The sequence below is a fragment of the Danio rerio genome, chromosome 15 (genome assembly GCF_049306965.1).
Source record: "Danio rerio strain Tuebingen ecotype United States chromosome 15, GRCz12tu, whole genome shotgun sequence".
Classification (NCBI taxonomy): Eukaryota; Metazoa; Chordata; class Actinopteri; order Cypriniformes; family Danionidae; genus Danio; species Danio rerio.
This window is the reverse complement of record NC_133190.1, coordinates 9,298,346-9,317,592: the sequence shown is the minus strand read 5'-3', so window position 1 is coordinate 9,317,592 and position 19,247 is coordinate 9,298,346. Positions and strand designations below refer to the sequence as shown.

Below are 19,247 nucleotides of genomic sequence, written 5' to 3'. Positions count from 1 at the left end.
GGATGCAGTTTGCGAATGTTCGTTTGAGCGATGGATTTGGGAAACGGCAAATCAACAAACTATGCTTTCAACGACGGAACTTGCGACCTTAGTTGGCTAACGATGGTTTTGGGAAACGCACCTCAGAATGAGTTAGTAAACGATTAATAAATCGATTCAAATCAACATTTATATATTTGATTATTCAGGCATATAGTAATGTTTACTATGCATGTTAATAAATGCTTTATTAGCTCAACTTCATGCAGTTTTGTGACCTAATCTAAAGTGAGGACTTTTATGCTTTTTAGATTCCTTATAAATGGCATTTAAAGGCTCAGTATGACATGAACAATAAATGTTTGCAATCGTATCTAAAATAAATAAATTAATTACTGTAATCTTTAAACATTACCAATTAACAGAAGTGTCAAAATACTAGCAATAAATATAATTAAATAAAATTGGATAAAGCAACAACATATTAATTTAACGATGTATTATGATGTAACTTTTCAATGGTATTTAGTGATGTTTAAACTGTACAGAAATGTTATTTTACATAAGATTGCAAAGATTTATTTTTCAGTTGATACAGTTTTTATGTGTGTATCTTCAAATGAATAGAAATTAATAAAGTCGTTTATTTATTTATTTATTTATCCTGTTTAAACTATAATTAGCCTTTAATTAGCTAATCACTTTAGATTTGGTCACAAAACTGAATGAAGTTGACTTAATAAAGCATTTATTAACATACAAACTATTAGTATATGCCTGAATAACAAGATGTACAAATGTTCATTTGAAAAGTTTATTATTTACACGCATTCTGAATAATATTTAAAAACCACCAGCAACTCTCAAATAACTGGTTTTTAAATGACGCAATACTTAACCTAAAAGAGTAATAAAGAATTAAAAAATAATCATTAACAAACTATGAAAATATCATTAAGCACATTAAAAAATGTGCTTCTAATTCAAGAGTACAGCATTTGTATCTGTATTTATAAACTGCTTACTAACGTCTAAGTCGAGTTAATACTGCTTACTAACGTCTGACGTCGAGTTAATACTTAAGAAATAATTAATTAACTATAGTGTGGTTGTTATAAAGTGTTGATACAAGAATGTTTTTAAAAACATGTTTAAAACATTATATTAATGTCGCATGGTAACGAATGCACATTTCAAAGTTAAGTTGGCTGGTTTGACTGAATCCAGAATGAATAAAGAAAAACATCCAGTACAAACCAATAGTGTTACATTGTAAACTTTAAAACCAGTATGGTTTCATTTTCCATTTGGAAGATTAGCCTACTAGAGATTTAAAGAAAAAAGCACTCAGCAACTACACATTCGTTTTTCTCTACTAAGTAAAGTATGTATACTCATTCTATTGTAGTGAAACTGTGGTAATGCAACTGGCAATCGTTCTATTGCCATATATATATATATATATATATATATATATATATATATATATATATATATATATATATATATATATATATATATATATATATATATTTTTTTTTTTTTTTATTCATTTGGACGTGAGCATAGTATGAAATTAATATATGTAGAGTTTCCTCAGGGTTAGTAAACGATGTGTGTTTAATTAAAAATTTTGTATGACACGTAGGCCTATCTCAAAACCCCACTTAATAATAAATAAATAAATAAATAAGTCACCAAAAGAGGTCAGATTATTCATGTATTAATCATGTCGGTTTACTTCATATAAGTGAAGTTTATTCATAAACTAATTTCGAGAGGAGCACGTGATTATGATTGAACACGGCTGGTTCTGCATTAGCATGCATGATCCACCAATCAGGCCATTCCTAACCCACTATAAAGAGCCAGGGTTTTTTCACTACAGTCATCTTCGATTTGAAGAATTCCCCCTTCCACCCCTACCTCTTCCAACACAATCTCACGGCAATTCGTAACTTTTTCATTTAGTGGCTAATTCGTATGAATTCGTACGATCTAATTCGTACAATTTAGTACGATTTGCTTATCCCACAATGACGGTTGGGGTTAGGGGTGGGGTCAGGTGCCACGCCTCCTTTTTAAAATCGTACCATTTCGTACGACTGAACTCGTACGAATTCGTACGAATTAGCCACTAAACTGGCAAAACGTAAAATACTTACGTTTTCTCGTGAGATCAGGCTGACCTCTTCACCTTTCCCTCCATGGGGCAGCACGGTGGCCCAGTGATGTCGCCTCACAGCAAGAACGTCAGCGGTTCTGGTCCTTTAAAGGGCCATGAAACCCCCTCGTTTCAGCAGGGTGTTTTCACACCTCTACTTTGGAAAAAGTCAGAAAAGTGGGCGTGTCCAGCTCTGTTTAGGGGGAGTGTTGGAGGAACTAAAGTGGGATAGTGTGGGAATGTCTGTTTGGGCACGCGCGAGTTTCAGAGTCAAAACACACACACACACACACACACACACACACACACACACACACACACAAACACGGGAGAAAGTGATGGTGTTTACATGGACATCTGTTGTCTAATTATTTGCCAAATTATTAAATGGTGGACTTTAACTGCAGTTTGGCTCTTTCAATTAGGGAATTCATTCATGTCCCTCGCGACAAACGAGATATTTGATTCGAGGAGCTGCTCTAAGCGTGTATTTTTTATGCAGCCTACACAAGGTTAAAGTTTGTTTGTGGTGCTAACATGTTTACACTCTGCAATAGTTAACTTAGTTCGATACGAACAAACTGAATAAACAAAGAGCACTGGTCGCTCACTTACCAAATCTGTAGAGACAGGACAATCACCAGCAACTAGAGCCGCGTCTTTATTAAGAGAAGACCACAAGTGAATCCGGATCTCAGCGTTTGCAGATGAGAACAGGTCTCATTTAAACAATAATCCTCCTTAGACACGTAAGTTATTGTTGTCGAGCGTCGCGTGCACTGTTAATCCCCACGTGACTCCAGCTGCGCTCTCGCAGAGAGAAAATGAAAACAAAACTTAACGGCAGCAAACTATAAAAGCAACACTTCACGCTTGTTTTGCCAATACAACGTGGCATCTCTGTCGTCTAAACACTATGACAGTAATGCATATTAATGAAGTTGCACAATAGAGCGCGCTGATTGGTTTGAACCAAGCTTTAATCATGCATTAATGCATCACACTGTAAGACGTAATAAGACACACTCTGGCACAGACGTCCAGTCTGCACACTGGAATACACACTATTATGTCATGACCGTGACGCAGCTTCAAAAATTCGTTTCAAACCGGAAGTACAAATTTGCTTGAAATAACGCAAAAACAACCAATTTACACTTTTTAGCAAAATATAAGTGTCCTAATAGTGTTTTTAGCAGTGTGGGACACATATACGACTGTCAACAGCTCAAAAAATGTGTTTTGGTGTTTCGTGACCCTTTAACAGGCCAGTGGTCGTTTTTGTGTGCAGTTTGCATGTGCTTGCGTGGGTTTTCCCCGGGTCTTCTGGTTTCCTCCCACTTTCCAAAAACATGCACAACAAGTAAATTGATAAATCTAAATTTTGCACTAGAGTTAATCTCTCACCATGCAGCATATGTTTTCATAGCATTCAATTTTAGTCATCAGTTTTTATCAAGGGGGAGTTGTCGAGATCTACCTGAGCTTGCTTATAATCAATCATCAGCTAAGTGTGAACTCTTGAAATTTGTATGATCCAATTTTCAAGCTTCTCACACAATCAGATAACAGACTGCTGTTAAAAGATGGACTTCCTGCTTCACCTGCAAATTCATATAACAATGTCAATCACTAACAAAAATTATAAAAGTAAAAGTTCTGTTGAAATCCCTAGCATGCAGTGCACAAAATAAACCACAACAAAGCCAAACTTAAAAAAAAAAAACACATTATCCTTCGGTGGAAGTTAAATCTATATCATTAAGTTAAATCTTCATCATTTAGTTAAATCTTCATCAGGTGAAGTTTTTTTTCCCTCTCCGCTGTCGCCACTGGCTCGCATGGTTCAGGATTGGTAGAGCTATGCATCGATGAATTTGCTCTTCAGTGTTTGAACTCTCAGTAATGATTAAATCACACTGAACTGAGCTAAACTGAAGTGAACTGAACTTAAACACTAAAACCTGAACCACACTGTTCCAGTTACTATGACCATTTATGTGAAGCTGCTTTGACACGATCTACATTGTAAAAGCGCTATACAAATAAAGCTGAATTGAATTGAATATCTAAAGCAGTCCTGTCTCAAAGAACATTTTTTAAAGCTTCCTAAAAAAGATAAAAGTTGTGTTTGGTTTGCTCTTCTGCTCTGAATTTAAATAATCTCCCATGTCTAGGGAACACTGCTTTTAATCAGTAGAAAAACCCATTTTCTGTTGGTCCATCTGTCTGCCCAAGGTCGCCGTGCCAGTTGTCATTGCCATTTGAGCGTCCGTCACTCTAAAACTAAACTCTACCAATTGGCTACATGTGTGGTTTTCTGTGGGTGTATTGATTGTTCCTTGTTTTGTTGAGACTAACTAGATTCAGAACACCATTAAAAACTCAATCATTTATCTTTTAAGTTGTAATTACTCTGTGCAGCCCGACAGGTTTTTAGCTCCATTCTTAATTGTCCTTTCAAGGTGATCTCATTTGTTTACCTCCTCTATGCATACTAAAGATCTCCAAATTACCTATTTCATTTTGTTTCATTCTCAAAGATCTTTAATGAGGTGTGCACTTAGAAATATTCCAACAGTGTCGCTTTCATGCCATATACAAAGACAGGAAAGATAATCCACCGTAGGGCATGTGCATATAATCATAGATGCGTGTATTCAGACCACAGCAGCATTTTAATACAATGGAACAGAAATGCTAATGCTAATTGCTAATTTAAAGGGGATTATTATTAGGCGTTGTCCTGTTTGATCTGTTTTCGGATTTATATTAAGCTGCTTGAATATGCTAATGATGTCTAAATAAAGCTTTTAGAAATGACAGTTTGCCCCCAAAAAAGAAAACCCACTACCGTCAGCTAACAACAGGAAACTGAGGCAACCCTGCTGAAAAATCCAGTTTAAACCAGCCTAGGCTGGTTGGCTGGTTTTAGCTGGTCGACCAGGCTGGTTTTAGAGGGGTTTTGGCCATTTCCAGGCTGGTTTCCAGCCATTTCCAGCCTGGTCTTAGCTGGTCAGGCTGGGAGATGACCAGCTAAAACCAGCTTGACCAGCCTAGCCAAGCTGGTAATCCAGCCAAAACCAGCTATGTCCAGCTTAAACCAGGCTGGTCAAGCTGGTTTTAGCTAGATTTGGCTGGTCATTTTCCAGCCTGACCAGCTAAGACCAGGCTGGAAAACAGCCTGGAAATGGCCAAAACCCCTCTAAAACCAGCCTGGTCGACCAGCTAAAACCAGCCAACCAGCCTAGGCTGGTTTAAGCTGGATTTTTCAGCAGGGAAAGGCTCAACAAAATTAGACATTAGAAGATTGTAAAAATAGTGAGGCAGTGGCGCAGTAGGTAGTGCTGTCGCCTCACAGCAAGAAGGTCGCTGGTTCGAACCTCGTCTTAGTTGGTGGTTCTGTGTGGAGTTTGCATATTCTCCCTGCCTTCACGTGGGTTTCCTCCGGGTGCTCTGGTTTCCCCCACAGTCCAAAGGCATGCGGTACAGGTGAATTGGGTGGGCTAAATTGTCCATAGTGTATGAGAGTGTGTGAATGTGTGTGTGGATGTTTCCCAGAGATGTGGCTGGAAGGGGAAAGAGATGGGTAAAAACCTGCTGGATAAGTTGGCGGTTCATTCCGCTGTGGCGACCCCGGATTATTAAAAGGATTAAGCCGACAAGAAAATGAATGAATGAAGATTGTAAAAATAAAACATGGTCTGATGAGTCTTGATTCCTGTTCCTATTCGGATGGTAGGGTCAGAATTTGGCATCAACAACGTGAAAGCATAGATCAATCCTGCCTTGTATCAACGTGCTGGTGGTGGTGTAATGGTGGGGGATATTTTCTTGGCACACTTTGGACCCATCATGTGCAAAAAGTGTGCCCTTCACTTTTACTGGGGCATGAGGACTCGCGCAGACCACAGGTGCCCCCTGCTGGCCTCACTTTCATCACTTGCGACAGCAACCTAATTTTCCTATGTGGTCTCCCATTCAGTAAGTAACTGGTCTTGGGCTGCAGGGTGATATGGCTGTAACCTAAATGAGTCTTAATTTTTTTTCTAAATGTCTTACTCTCAGGAAGTTCACCACAGCCTCAGCAGCGGGGGAGTTTTGAGATCAACCTGAGCTCTATCTCCCCTCGCCCTGCAAAAAGGAGGTAGCCCCCGGCAATCCGATCCCTTGAGCTCAGGGCTCTCTCTTGGGACAGCATGACAAACAAGCTATTTTTTAAATCATGAGCTAAGTGTGAATTCTTGAATTATTTAGAATGACCCAGAACAACACAATAATAGAGATTTTCTTGAGAAACTTAATTATTTAATGTTCAACCCACTTAAACTTGAGACATTACTTGATGGATTTGTGTTGGGACAACGTGAATCAATTGTGTAAAACCCTGCATTTTTGTAGTGTAATTGCAATTGTCCATTTTCATCAAGTCCCCGCTGATATAATTGTAAAGTACATCTGTTATAGAACAATTTTAAATGAAATTTGCTAGTGTTTATTTTTTTTTTTCTACTGTTTTCTATATAAATGCACCTACAGGACAGTGGCTCATAATTAAGTTCACCCTGTTTCAGAAAGATCCTCCTAATCTGAGATTTCTGGCCTCGCCACAGCTTCGAAATCTCCAACTACAGCCTTGCAGCATACTGGAAGAGAGCCAAAATCATATTCCTTGCTAACTGCTCTGGGAAAATATCAATCCTAATAATTAAGTCTCTTGGGATATTACACAGATGGCAGATGAATTGGTGAAACTTTCCCTATGAAATATGTGATATATAGCCTACTGCAGGGTTTCCCAAACTTTTCAGCCCACGACCCCCAAAATAACAACGCCAGTGACTCACGACTCCTGATTTTCTGTGAGGTGGTTGTAAATGTATAAACCTTGCACACAATGGTGCATACAAACCAACAGGCCCAAGTATATTCATCTTTTAATTTTAGAGAACGCCACTCTGAGATCATCCTCCATGTTCAGTTGTGGCCTTTATTTATTTGTAATGTATGTGAGTGCAGTAAAGGTGTCAGAAAGTTTGGCCTGGTGCCATAAAATCAATGTGCTGCATCTGGAGCTATTGCTGTGTCTTTAATATAATGTAATCACCCCAGGGGTCGCACTTAAAGGGTCACGAAACACCAAAACACATTTTTTAAGCTGTTGACAGTCGTATATGCACAGTCGTCCCACACTGCTAAAAACACTATTAGGACACATATATTTCACTAAAAAGTGTAAATTGGATGTTTTTGCGTTATTTCAAGCAAATTCGGACTTCCGGTTTGAAACGAATTTTTGAAGCTGTGTCACGGTCATGACATAATAGCGTTGTATTCCAGCGTGCAGACTGGACGTCTGTGCCAGAGTGTGTCTTATTATGTCTTACAGTGTGTTGCATTAATGCATGAGTAAAGCTTGTTTCAAACCAATCAGCGCGCTCTATTGTGCAACTTCATTAATATTCATTACTGTCATAGTGTTTAGACGACAGAGACGCTTCGTTGTATTGGCAAAACAAGCGTGAAGTGTTGCTTTTATAGTTTGCTGACGTTAAGTTTTGTTTTCATTTTCTCTCTGTGAGAGCGCAGCTGGACTCACGTGTGGATTAACAGTGTACGCGACGCTCGACATCAATAACTTACGTGTCTAAGGAGGAACATTGTTTACCTGAGAGCTGTTCTCATCTGCATTGCTGAGATCCGGATTCACTTGTAGTCTTCTCTTAATAAAGACGCGGCTGTAGTTGCTGGTGATTGTCCTGTCTCTACAGATTTGGTAAGTGAGCGACCAGTGCTCTTTGTTTATTCAGTTTGTTCGAATCGAACTGACAATCGCACCGAGTGTAAACATGTTAGCACTACAACCAAACTTTAACCTCGCGTAGGATTTTCACCGCATTTTGTGACCGGAATAACACACGCGGCTTTCTGACGCTACCTGCCGAGTGCATCTAAGTTTCCGGGAAATGCTGAGTTTTTTTTTTCTCATTCGCCGTGCGGTATCAAACATTGCATGAAAAATACACGCTTAGAGCAGTTCCTCTAATCAAATATCTCGTTTGTCGCGAGGAACAATAATGAATTCCCTGAATGAAAGAGCCAAACAGCAGTTAAAGTCCACCATTTAATAATTTGGCAAATAATTCGACTACAGATGTCCATGTAAACACAGTCACTTTGTCCGCTGTGGGTGTGTGTTTTGACTCTGAAACTCAGCGCGCTCAAATAGACACTCCCACACCAAGCCTCTTTTCTTCCTCCGACACTCCCCCCTAAACAGAGCTGGACACGCCCACTTTTCTGACTTTTTCCAAAGTAGACGTGTGAAAACACCCTGCTGAAACGAGGGGGTTTCATGGCCCTTTAAATAGAAAGGTTGATGGCTTTTTATTTGCATGTTGTTTTTGATGTGTCTCATTAACATGTTAACAATGTAACTATTAACTATTTTGTTCTTCAGTAGGTTATGGATAAAATATGGTAATTCTAATAGTAAAATAAATTAGATTTTTGGAAATCGCCAAGCGTCTTGCAACCCCTGGGACTTACTGGAGACCTTATGTTTAAATTAACTTATTGCTATTGGGTAGTTTAAACATTATTGGCCATAGAAAAGGTATAACACATTAAGAAAGAAAAAAAAAAATAAAATAAAAAATCATATCATATTTTTAATATTTCCCAAATTATGTTTAACAGAGCAAGGAAATTTTCACAGTATGTCTGATAATATTTTTTCTTCTGGAGAAAGTCTTATTTGTTTTATTTCGGCTAGAATAAAAGCAGTTTTTAATTTTTTAAAAACCCAATTTTGGGACAAAATTATTAGCCCCTTTAAGCTAACTTTTTTTTTCGATAGTCTACTGAAAAAACCATTGTTATACAATAACTTGCCTAATTACCCTAACCTGCCTAGTTCACCTTGTTAACCTAGTTAAGCCTTTAAATGTCACTTTAAGCTGTAAAGAAGTGTTTTGGAAAAAAATCAAGTAAAATATTATTTACTGTCATCATAATAAAGATAAAATGAATCAGTTATTAGAAATAGGTTTCTAAAACTATACTGCTTAGAAATGTGCTGAAACAATCTTCCCTCCATTAAACAGAAATTGGGGAAAAAATAAAAAGGGGCGCTAATAAGTCAGGGGGGCTAATAGTTCTGATTTCAACTGTATATATATATATATATATATATATATATATATATATATATATATATATATATATATATATATATATATATATATATATATATATATATAGTTTTAATAGCTATTTCCATCCACTAAAGTATTAACTCATATTTAAAGATACAGCATCATCTTTGTTGTGAGTGCAGAGAGAAAAGTAATGGTTTTGTGCGGGTTATTCTCTTAAGCCTCAGTCTAGATTTAAGGCTGAACACACTGCATTGCTCCTTGCCCGTTTCTTTGATCTCTCCAAATCCTTTGCTGTAATTTCTCTGCCAACTCGCACTATGGATTACGTAAAGCTGTCGTGATGCTGCTACAGTGGAAAGAAGGGCAGGATTTGAAAGTTTCAGCGGAAAGCCACTTAAAGTTGGAGACAATAAACAAAGCTTTGAGAGAGGGAAGCTGCTCTTGTACACACTCATGCACTTAATGCATCAGGCTCATGAGGGCAGCATGTAGCCGTCAAACAAGAGCACTTCAAAATATGTGGCAAGATTATTTCATCATTGCAGATCAAGGACCTGATTTACTCATGTATTAAACAAATACTATAATGCAAAATAAGACTGTGTAATATATAAGTAGAAAAAAGTGTATGTATATATATATATATATATATATATATATATATATATATATATATATATATATATATATATACATATATATATATATACACAGTTGAAGTCAGAAATATACCCCCCCCCCCTGAATTATTAGCCCCTCTCTTTATGTTTCCCCCCCAATTTCTGTTTATGGAAAGATTTATTCACCACATTTCTAAACATAATAGTTTTAATAACTCATTTTTAATAACTGATTTATTTTATCTTTGCCATGATGACAGTACATAATATTTTACTAGATTTTTCTAAGACACTAGTATTCAGCTTAAAGTGCAGTTTTAGCTTAACTAGGTTAAATGGGTTAAGAAGTTATGGTAATTGGGTAATTCTTTGTAAAACAGTGGTTTGTTCTGTAGACCATCGATAAAAAATATTGCTTAACCGTTACTGTATGCGCTGTTGAGGATGTTTTCAACTATTCTGGGGTGATTTTCTGTCTTAAATTCGCCATAACTTTTCCTTTGTTTCAGCTAGCAGAATGATTTTAGGTGACAAATCTTATTTTGACACATATTTTGAGAAAAAGCTTTGAATGTTTTTGTTTGAAAACTCAACAATACACTCAAATTTACCAACTTTTTGTTATGTTCAGGATGAAAACATCCCCTAAATTAAACTGCTGTAAAAATGCACCTGATAAATATTTTTCTATATTTTTTTATAAATCTGTTAATCAATCTCAGTCCTGATCAAAACTACTGATATGCTTATAAACTACAGGATTTTAACTCCTTAATTGCCAAATTTTTAAATGATATCACTGATTTGGTGAAAAACAGACACACAAAATGTGTACCTTTTTCTCCCTAATTTGCTGTTATTGGCTGTTTTTGCCCCATTGACTTTTATTATAACCACATTTCATTGATTACAAAACCATGACACCATATAAACATGCATTTTTGATTGTTGGTGGTTTTCCCTGTTGGGATGAGGTCAAGCTTGTAATTTATTTGGTTGATCATCAGTTGGCACCATTAACTCTTTAGACTGTGCAATAAAAGCTTAGTTTCTGGATTTTAAATGAAGTATAAAAGCAAACTAAAGTGTGTGTGTGTGTGTGTGTGTGTGAGTGATCTTTATGCACTTACCTTGATGTCAAAATATGCATCTCAGCTCTCAGAACTACATGAAGCAAACAAAAACAAAGACTGTGGGTTCTATCATACACCTGACGCAATAAGGTGCAAGATGGGTTTGCCCTGACAGATTGCTATTTTCAGACCAGCGCAACCTTAATTTTCCATTTTTTTTGCCGCGTTGTTTAAATTGCAAATCCATTTGCACCACTTTGTGAACTCATGGGAGTTCCAGTCTAGAAAAGAGGTGTGTTAAGGCGCATTGTTATCACATTGCTATTTTGAGGAACTAAAATATATTGTGCAATAAACCAGCTGAAAGCAGGTCTAAAGTCCAGCGCAGAGCAAGTTCGTTTTGCGCCTCGCTAACACATTGCTTAATACACACATGATGTAGAGCAATACACAAATATCTTTACAAATGGAAAAGGATTAAAGGATTAAAATATTACAAAAATTATTATTTTTTACATAAATATAAAAACACACTGCCTTCATGCCTTCTTCATCTCTCATCTTTTTTTAGTTTATTCCCGACAACTTGCTTTTGTATAATGTTATTATTAGTATAAGTATTATTGTTATTATTATTATTAATTATTACATGCATATTAATATTAGTTTTATTAAAAACAAGCTTATAGATTTGTCCACCTGTCAGGTTTTGGACCATATTGGGCATAAGATATGTGTTTTAGATATAACCAAATTTCCTTATTATTGTTCATTTATTTGTTTGCTGGAAATAAGTACAGAATTTTAATAAAGTTTTGAAACAAATCATTGCACGTAAGAAACAAAATTAAGAATGTAGGCTAATCAATGTCTTCAGTTGAGTGTACTTTTTTTATCCACAAAAGAGAGAGAGAAAGTGAAAGTAAAGCCCGATTGGAGAAGGCTAGTTCTTTATCCTCATGCTGCAGATGGTCTGTTTAACTGTTTCCTCGCTAGTGAAGCGTTCAAAGTCCGCCATGTAAATAGCAAATGAGCCATGTCACGATGCAACTAACTGACTGGGAATGAGAGACGAGACTCTGATTGGTTTATTCTCAAAACACACTCATAATTCATTAAGCGAATAAACATAACCCTGTTAGACCATGCGCAGTGGCGCAGAGCGTATTTGTACGTCCGTAATATAGCAAAAGGGAATTCAGACACTCCCTTAATGCTTTTGCGCCCTGCGCTTTAGACTTTGTGCCTAGATTGTTAAAATAGAGCCCTGTGTATTTATACACCATCAAATGAGGTTATAGTTGAAGTCAATGATAGATAGATAGATAGATAGATAGACAGACAGACAGACAGACAGACAGACAGACAGACAGACAGACAGACAGAAAGATAGACAGACAGACAGACAGACAGACAGACAGACAGACAGACAGACAGATAGATAGATAGATAGATAGATAGATAGATAGATAGATAGATAGATAGATAGATAGATAGATAGATAGATAGATAGATAGATAGATAGAATGTTCTTCATTCAGATACACTAAAGTGTTGCAGGAAGAAGGAAACAAATCTGAGTTTGTGCATATTTTACTCAGTATTCTGAGTTTTTCTTTTCTTACAGAGGCATAGTTTGAAAAAGTTGGATATTTAATGTAAAAGCAACCTCACACATTTCCCCATACAGCAAAACCAAAAAAAAAAAAAAAAAAACGCAACTCAAAAGGTCTTAGAAAAATGTCTCAGTTCTAGTTGATGTTATAAAGAGTGAAATAAAGTATGAACACTGGAAAGATGTTTCGTAAAAACGTACATTGAAGGATACGCGTTCTCCAGAGCTTCAATGTATGGTCGTCATATGTTTTGTTGCAAACACAAAGGCAATAATGGTGATTGTTGTTCTGACCTTCTCATGAACAAACGATCCTATCTGTTCACGAGCTTAGAAAAAGCACTAATAGTAATGTATTGTGTTTGTCCATCAGATTTACCCAATAAATTAGTATTATGACAAGTTTCTGTCGGGACATACAGTAGTATCGAGAAGCTAAAATGGAGTCGCACACAAAACAGAGCAGTAAAGGTTTTCAAATTCAATTAAATAAACAGCGTACTAAATGCTGAAATATACACATTATATACATTCCCTGGGTTGGGACAAAAGCAAAATAACAAACAAATATGTTCTTCACCTATATGAACTAAAAGTATGGGACACTCCAAATAGATATTTTTGACATTTGTTTTCTCATATATATAGATATGTGTGTGTATGTATATATATGGGATCCTATAGTTTAACAATATTCCACCAAGAGTCACTTTAGCAAAGTAATATACAGCAGTATTAACAAGGGTCAGTCAGCCAATCCAAATGAAACACTCCTCCATTCAGATCGATTGACAAAGTGAGAACAAAAACTCATCATTCACTCAAGTGATAAAAGACAAATTCAATTAGGCTCTTCTTTTTCATCCTGAGACTGTCTAAACCAATGACATTTTACAATGACTTTGTGCTTACGTTTGATACATTTTCAGGTCTGAAACAAACGCTCAAGGGTGGGGGAGGGTATTAACAGTGCAAGAATATACAGACAGGTATGACGGAAATAGAAAATGATCTCTCTTCTAATGGTCACACACCAATTCTCATTTGTGCTTCATCGAGTTCCTGCCATTTTCAATCTGCCGTCTTGTTTTTCGGGTGTCCGTACAATTGAATAGAATTGTCCGTATGTCTTGGCCACATTCTTAATTCTAGGGTCGAGGGGGCAGCTGATAAAAATCACTCACTTATACAATGGAAAACAACAGACACGCACACAAGAACAGACAGTACATGATATTTACATTATACATCTCACATATTCTTGTCTTAAAGCGTAATTATTGGCAAAGCCAAGGTTTTCCGACTTGAGATGAACCACATTTCTTGCCGCTCCCTGGTAATATCTGTAAAAAGGTATATAACAGGCACAGTGAGGGTGGTTGAGAAATCAGTATTCACTGGGAAATTCAATAAATAAACACAGCAACAAACATAACAAGCACATGTCTGTATATTTTGGCACTCGGCAAATCAAACGGGGGGGCATTTTGGAAGGATGGGATAGGGTTTTTTTGGCCTAAATGGACCTGGTGTTACAGTTACAAACTCAACTGATATCTTTATCTTTTTTTTAACGTTCGTTTTTTTGTTTGAATGATTAAGATTTGTTTTGTTTTGTTTTTTAAAAAAAGGCAACATTCTTTTGCAGCAGGCGGCACATCCAATTTGGCCTCAAAGAGACTGGCAAAATGACTCCAAAAGGAGTCGAGGAGACAAAAAAGAGAGAGAAAGCCAGACCAGACTAGTGCTGTGAGGGAGCGGAGCGCTAGAACGCCTCCTCTGCTGGATCGCAGTGTTGCCGTGACAATACTGAACAGAAAAAACAGAGGTGCTAAATGAAGTACTCTTTCTTTTCCTCTGCATGTGCGTGGTTCCCCTCCGCATTGATGATGGCAGTGTCTGCGTCAGGGGCGTCCTCCGCTCCTTTGGCCTCATTGGTTAAGTATGTCCCTGTCCACACAGTCCCACATAGGTCACATAGACACATAAGGTACAACAGTGGACATGTTGAAGCATTTTGCACACTTTAGGTGAGAGGGGGACGAGAGAGAGGGGGGGAGGGAAGGCGTACCTTTGTGCCTGGCCAGATATCGGCCCAAGACGATAATGAAGCACAGGGTGATGAAGACCACCACGGCCACCACTCCGCCGATGAGCGCGTGGTCGGGGCCGTGCTGCGTCAGAGCGTTGGGATCTGGAGGAGATAGAAGGAGAGAACCCAGTCAAAATGCGCTTCTCTGGCACGCTTTAAACACCAGCGGAACAACCGCTATAATTAGCCAATTATGGGTCGGTGTGTTAATATAAGAAGCACCGATTCATTTCTTCCCACAATCCACTAAATACAGTGGTAAGCTTCTCAGCTGGAGCAGGCAGTCATTTCCTTCCTCAGCTGATACTGTTTTTATATTGCGACACTGAGAAGCCATTTAGATCTTTTAAAGCCATTCACAAATCACCCTGAAGATGAACTGGGTCACATCATTTGTTGAGATATTGAGATTTTTTTGTGTTACTTTTGTGCTGAGTTGTAGAGGAATCATTAGCTTTGTAGCTAACCATACTTTTTCTAGCTTGCAGGTGATTAAATTAATCCAAATAAGTTACATTAAAAGAACACATAGGCTCATTTTACAACTACTCTAAAGTTAAACAGTTGAGTTTTGTCGTTTTTTAAGTCTGCCAGCTTTAGCTTAGCCAAAGAGCTTAGAATCACCAAGAGGCGACACTCAATAGAACGTTTCACTGCAACAGCAGCGCCCAGCAACAGCCCCAGATTCTGCCATTATGGAGTGAAAGCGATCGGCTGTCCATTGGATCTTATTGCTGGTGCGATGGAAAGCAGCTGCTTTGTTCATTCATTCTTTTTCTTGTCGGCTTAGTCCCTTTATTAATCCAGGGTCGCCACAGTGGAATGAACCGCCAACTTATCCAGCAAGTTTTTAAGCAGCAGATGCCCTTCCAGCCGCAACCCATCTCTGGGAAACATCCACAAACACATTCACACACTACGGACAATTAAGCCTACCCAATTCACCTGAACCGCATGTCTTTGGACTGTGGGGGAATCCGGAGCACCCGGAGGAAACCCACCTGAATGCTGGGAGAACATGCAAACTCCATAGGGAAAAGCCAACTGACCCAGCCAAGGCTCGAACCAGCGACCTTCTTGCTGTGAGACGACAGCACTACCTACTGCGCTACTACTACCAACACTTATTTCATGAGAATTTCCCATGAAGACTTTGTTCCCAATAACAACTTGTTGAATTTACAGGATGAAATGTATTTGAACATTGTTTGTGCATTACCTACAGTTTGTTATACGTGTACAAATAAATTAATGAAAATTTATATTTTTATCAATTTCTCAATAAATACAATCAATATATTTTGGTGCATTTGAACAAAACAGAATTATTGACCAAATATATTTATTAAAATAATATTTTAATCACTGAACGTCTTAAGAAATAGAAACATGCATTTCAATTTAAGCAGAATATTGTAAAAAAATTTTTTAAAGATTTTTATATTATATTTTCCTAACGTAAATTTGAGTGTACAAAGTTTTAACTGTTATGGTAAGTTTCTAGCTAAAGATTTGGCTCTGTTACTGAGTAATGTAATATATTTGCACCCATATACTATTTTAAAGCATCCTAGAAAAATATTATTTAAAAGCAGATTTGTGAGGGGTGTACTATATATATATATATATATATATATATATATATATATATATATATATATATAATACTGCATTACGACTCCCCATGCAGTCAAATGGAGGAATTGGAAACTGATGTTTATTCCATGCTGTATCGCAGAAAAACCATCCCCAGTATGTCCTGCTGCTTTGAGTTCTGGTGCCTGAGCAACATCAATTCAAAGCCAATGTTCTATACTGACTTTCAATAGGCAGCAGGAGGGAGGAGGGGGATTTATCATTACAAACGAATGCTGAACAGCTACCAAAAACTTGTCATATCTCACACAGTCCTGCGAGCACCAAAGTGACTCAATCCTTGGCGATATACAACAAGTTTAAAACCGGCAGGGGTTGCGGCAGGCTGATTTGTCTCCTGGGTTTAACTTTGAGTGAGCGAGCGCAGACTAGGGTGAATTCGGTCGCCTCTGAACTTCTGCTGAATAAATCGCCACCTGGAGTCGTGCGTCTTAAGCTCCCATTGCGGATAGCATAGTTTTCTAGACAGCTAGTCCTGTCACTACCTGCCTCCAATGTGCAGAAGGATTCATTTACACGAAAATTCTACTGCGAAACTCAAAAGGTGAATTTTTGATTGGTGTTTTGCAAACTCTGCGTCATATAACGACAGTGAGGACTGGAAACATATTTTAGGTTGTTGTTCACTAAATTAAAGCTTCTTTGTTAATCACTGCAAAATCAGAGTCAGTGGGTTGAACCAATTCAGTAACTATAGTGAACAAATCATTCAAAAGGGCTTATCCAAACCCATATTGCAGATCTGTCACTTGAACCACGTTAGTTAAAATGTTTGTTTAAAGAGCCCATATTTTGGGTTTTTGAAAATTCCCCTCCATGTAGTGTGTAACACAGCTCTAAGTGAAGTGAAGTATCCAGCTAAGGCTTAAATCTGTAAGAGTACAGTGTTTAAAACGGTTGATTCATCTAAAAAAAGAGTCGACTCATAGTGCTTCAAACGAGTCGCCTTGATACAGAGTCATTATGTGTTTCGCCATGACGTACAAACGAAACCAAGTTATTCACGTGCACGCGCCAACCCGGGAGATTTTAAACCTGCGGCCCCGTCCTCGACATAGAAACCCAGACACACACACACACAAACACACACACACAAACATGCTGGTCGATTGAAGTCACACTACAGATGGATATTATCGAGTCTCTACCCAAAGATGAAACCTCAGCATTATAACCAAGCAGTTGGAAACTACTGGAAACTTCTGCAAACTACATGCTACAAAGAATACTTCATCGGCGTTTGTTAAAGGAAGGAACAGAAAAAAGTAACTTACTGATGGACGTCAGGATGGGTTTCTTCCTCCATTTCTCAAGTGTAAGTACGTGCGGTTAAAGTTGTTGCCTCGTTTACTCTAGCTTGCAAATGTATTTAGTTGGGATTTGTGTACTGTAACAGGTTAACTGGCTATATTCTCTTATCGCGTGCAAAGTCACGTTAAAAACACGACGCGTGCTGCTTTGTTTACGGAGCTCCATGGACGAGGGTAGTGTGTGCATGCGTGTGTGCGTGCGTGCGCTGTCGTCCGGAGGTATGTGTTTTTGTGTGTGGGCGCGCGCGCGCGCTGTCGTCCGCAGGTGTGTGTGTGTTTTTGTGTGTGTGTGCGCGCATGCAAGGACAAGGGCAATATGTGTGTTTGTGTGTGTGTCTGTGAAAAGAGCAGAGTGAGACAAGCTAGGAGATCTCCTCGACAGTTTTTGGAGTTTTTGCTCAATAAAATAGTTAGTCGTCTGTATTTTCAAGTCCATTTACATTGACCCACTGGCAGCTAAAATCCACGCCTACACTATCGAGCGTGTATGAACTATGATTACTTTTATATTGCTGATTAGCTGTTGGGCATTTCACTCTCTGACTGAAGGCAGTCGACCAATCGCAACAGACTGTCATTGGTCCAATCAGCGCAGATTAGCTTCGCGCTAAGGAGGGGTTTGGGAACAAATGAATCACTGGACGATTCATACGGGAGTCGCTGGAATAATTAGGTAAAAATAAATGCAGATTATAAGACCATGAAAGTGTTTTTTGACCTTGCATGCATATTAGACTGTTGTTGGAGACTATTACAACCAAGATATGACCCTATTTCATGTATAATATGGGCTCTTTAATAACATTCTAAACAGGGTGGTGTAACAACTTCTTCATAGAAAATCGACATTATATGATTATTTTTGTTGTTGTTGTTGTTCAAATGATATTGTTTTACATGCACATGCAGACATATTTTTTTAATCCAGTATACTTTTTGGTGAAATTGAAACACTTAACAGCACATATATTTGCTGGCAGTTAGCTCTCTGCAACTCTACATAGTCGCTGAAGCTAAGCAGGGCTGCGCCCAGTCAGTACCTGAATGGGAGACCGCATGGGAAATCTAGGTTGCTGCAGGAAAATAGTGTTAGAGAGGCCAGCAGGGGGTGCTCAACCTGCAGTCTGTGCGGGTCTTAACAACCCAGTATGTTGATGGGGACTCTATACAGCTCAGTGCTTTTGGATTAGACATTAAAGGGTCACGAAACACCAAAACACATTTTTTGAGCTGTTGACAGTCGTATATGTGTCCCACACAGCTAAATACACTATTAGGACACATATATTTCACTAAAAAGTGTAAATTGGTTGTTTTTGCGTTATTTCAAGCAAATTCGTACTTCCGGTTTGAAACGAATTTTTGAAGCTGTTGAAGTGTTGCTTTTATAGTTTGCTGCAGTTAAGTTTTGTTTTCATTTTCTCTCTGTGAGAGCGCAGCTGGAGTCACGTGTGGATTAACAGTGTACGCGACGCTCGACAACAATAACTTACGTGTCTAAGGAGGAACATTGTTTACCTGAGAGCTGTTCTCATCTGCAAACGCTGAGATCCGGATTCACTTGTAGTCTTCTCTTAA

General features: G+C 37.9%; 1 protein-coding gene across 10 annotated transcripts in view; it reads right to left on the bottom strand.

Moving 5' to 3' along the window:
* Window positions 1-12,573: 12,573 nt before the first annotated feature.
* The window catches only part of cadm2b (cell adhesion molecule 2b), a 462,204-nt gene continuing 455,530 nt past the window's right edge, over window positions 12,574-19,247 (bottom strand). For 4 of the 10 annotated variants that reach the window (XM_005157473.6, XM_005157475.6, XM_005157474.6 and 1 more), the window contains 3 exons: window positions 14,683-14,805; window positions 14,456-14,561; window positions 12,574-13,954 (listed from right to left, as the gene is read on the bottom strand). In XM_005157473.6, the coding sequence (XP_005157530.1) occupies window positions 13,849-13,954; window positions 14,456-14,561; window positions 14,683-14,805 (335 nt within the window). In that variant the 3' untranslated portion in view covers window positions 12,574-13,848. 10 annotated transcript variants of the gene reach the window in all.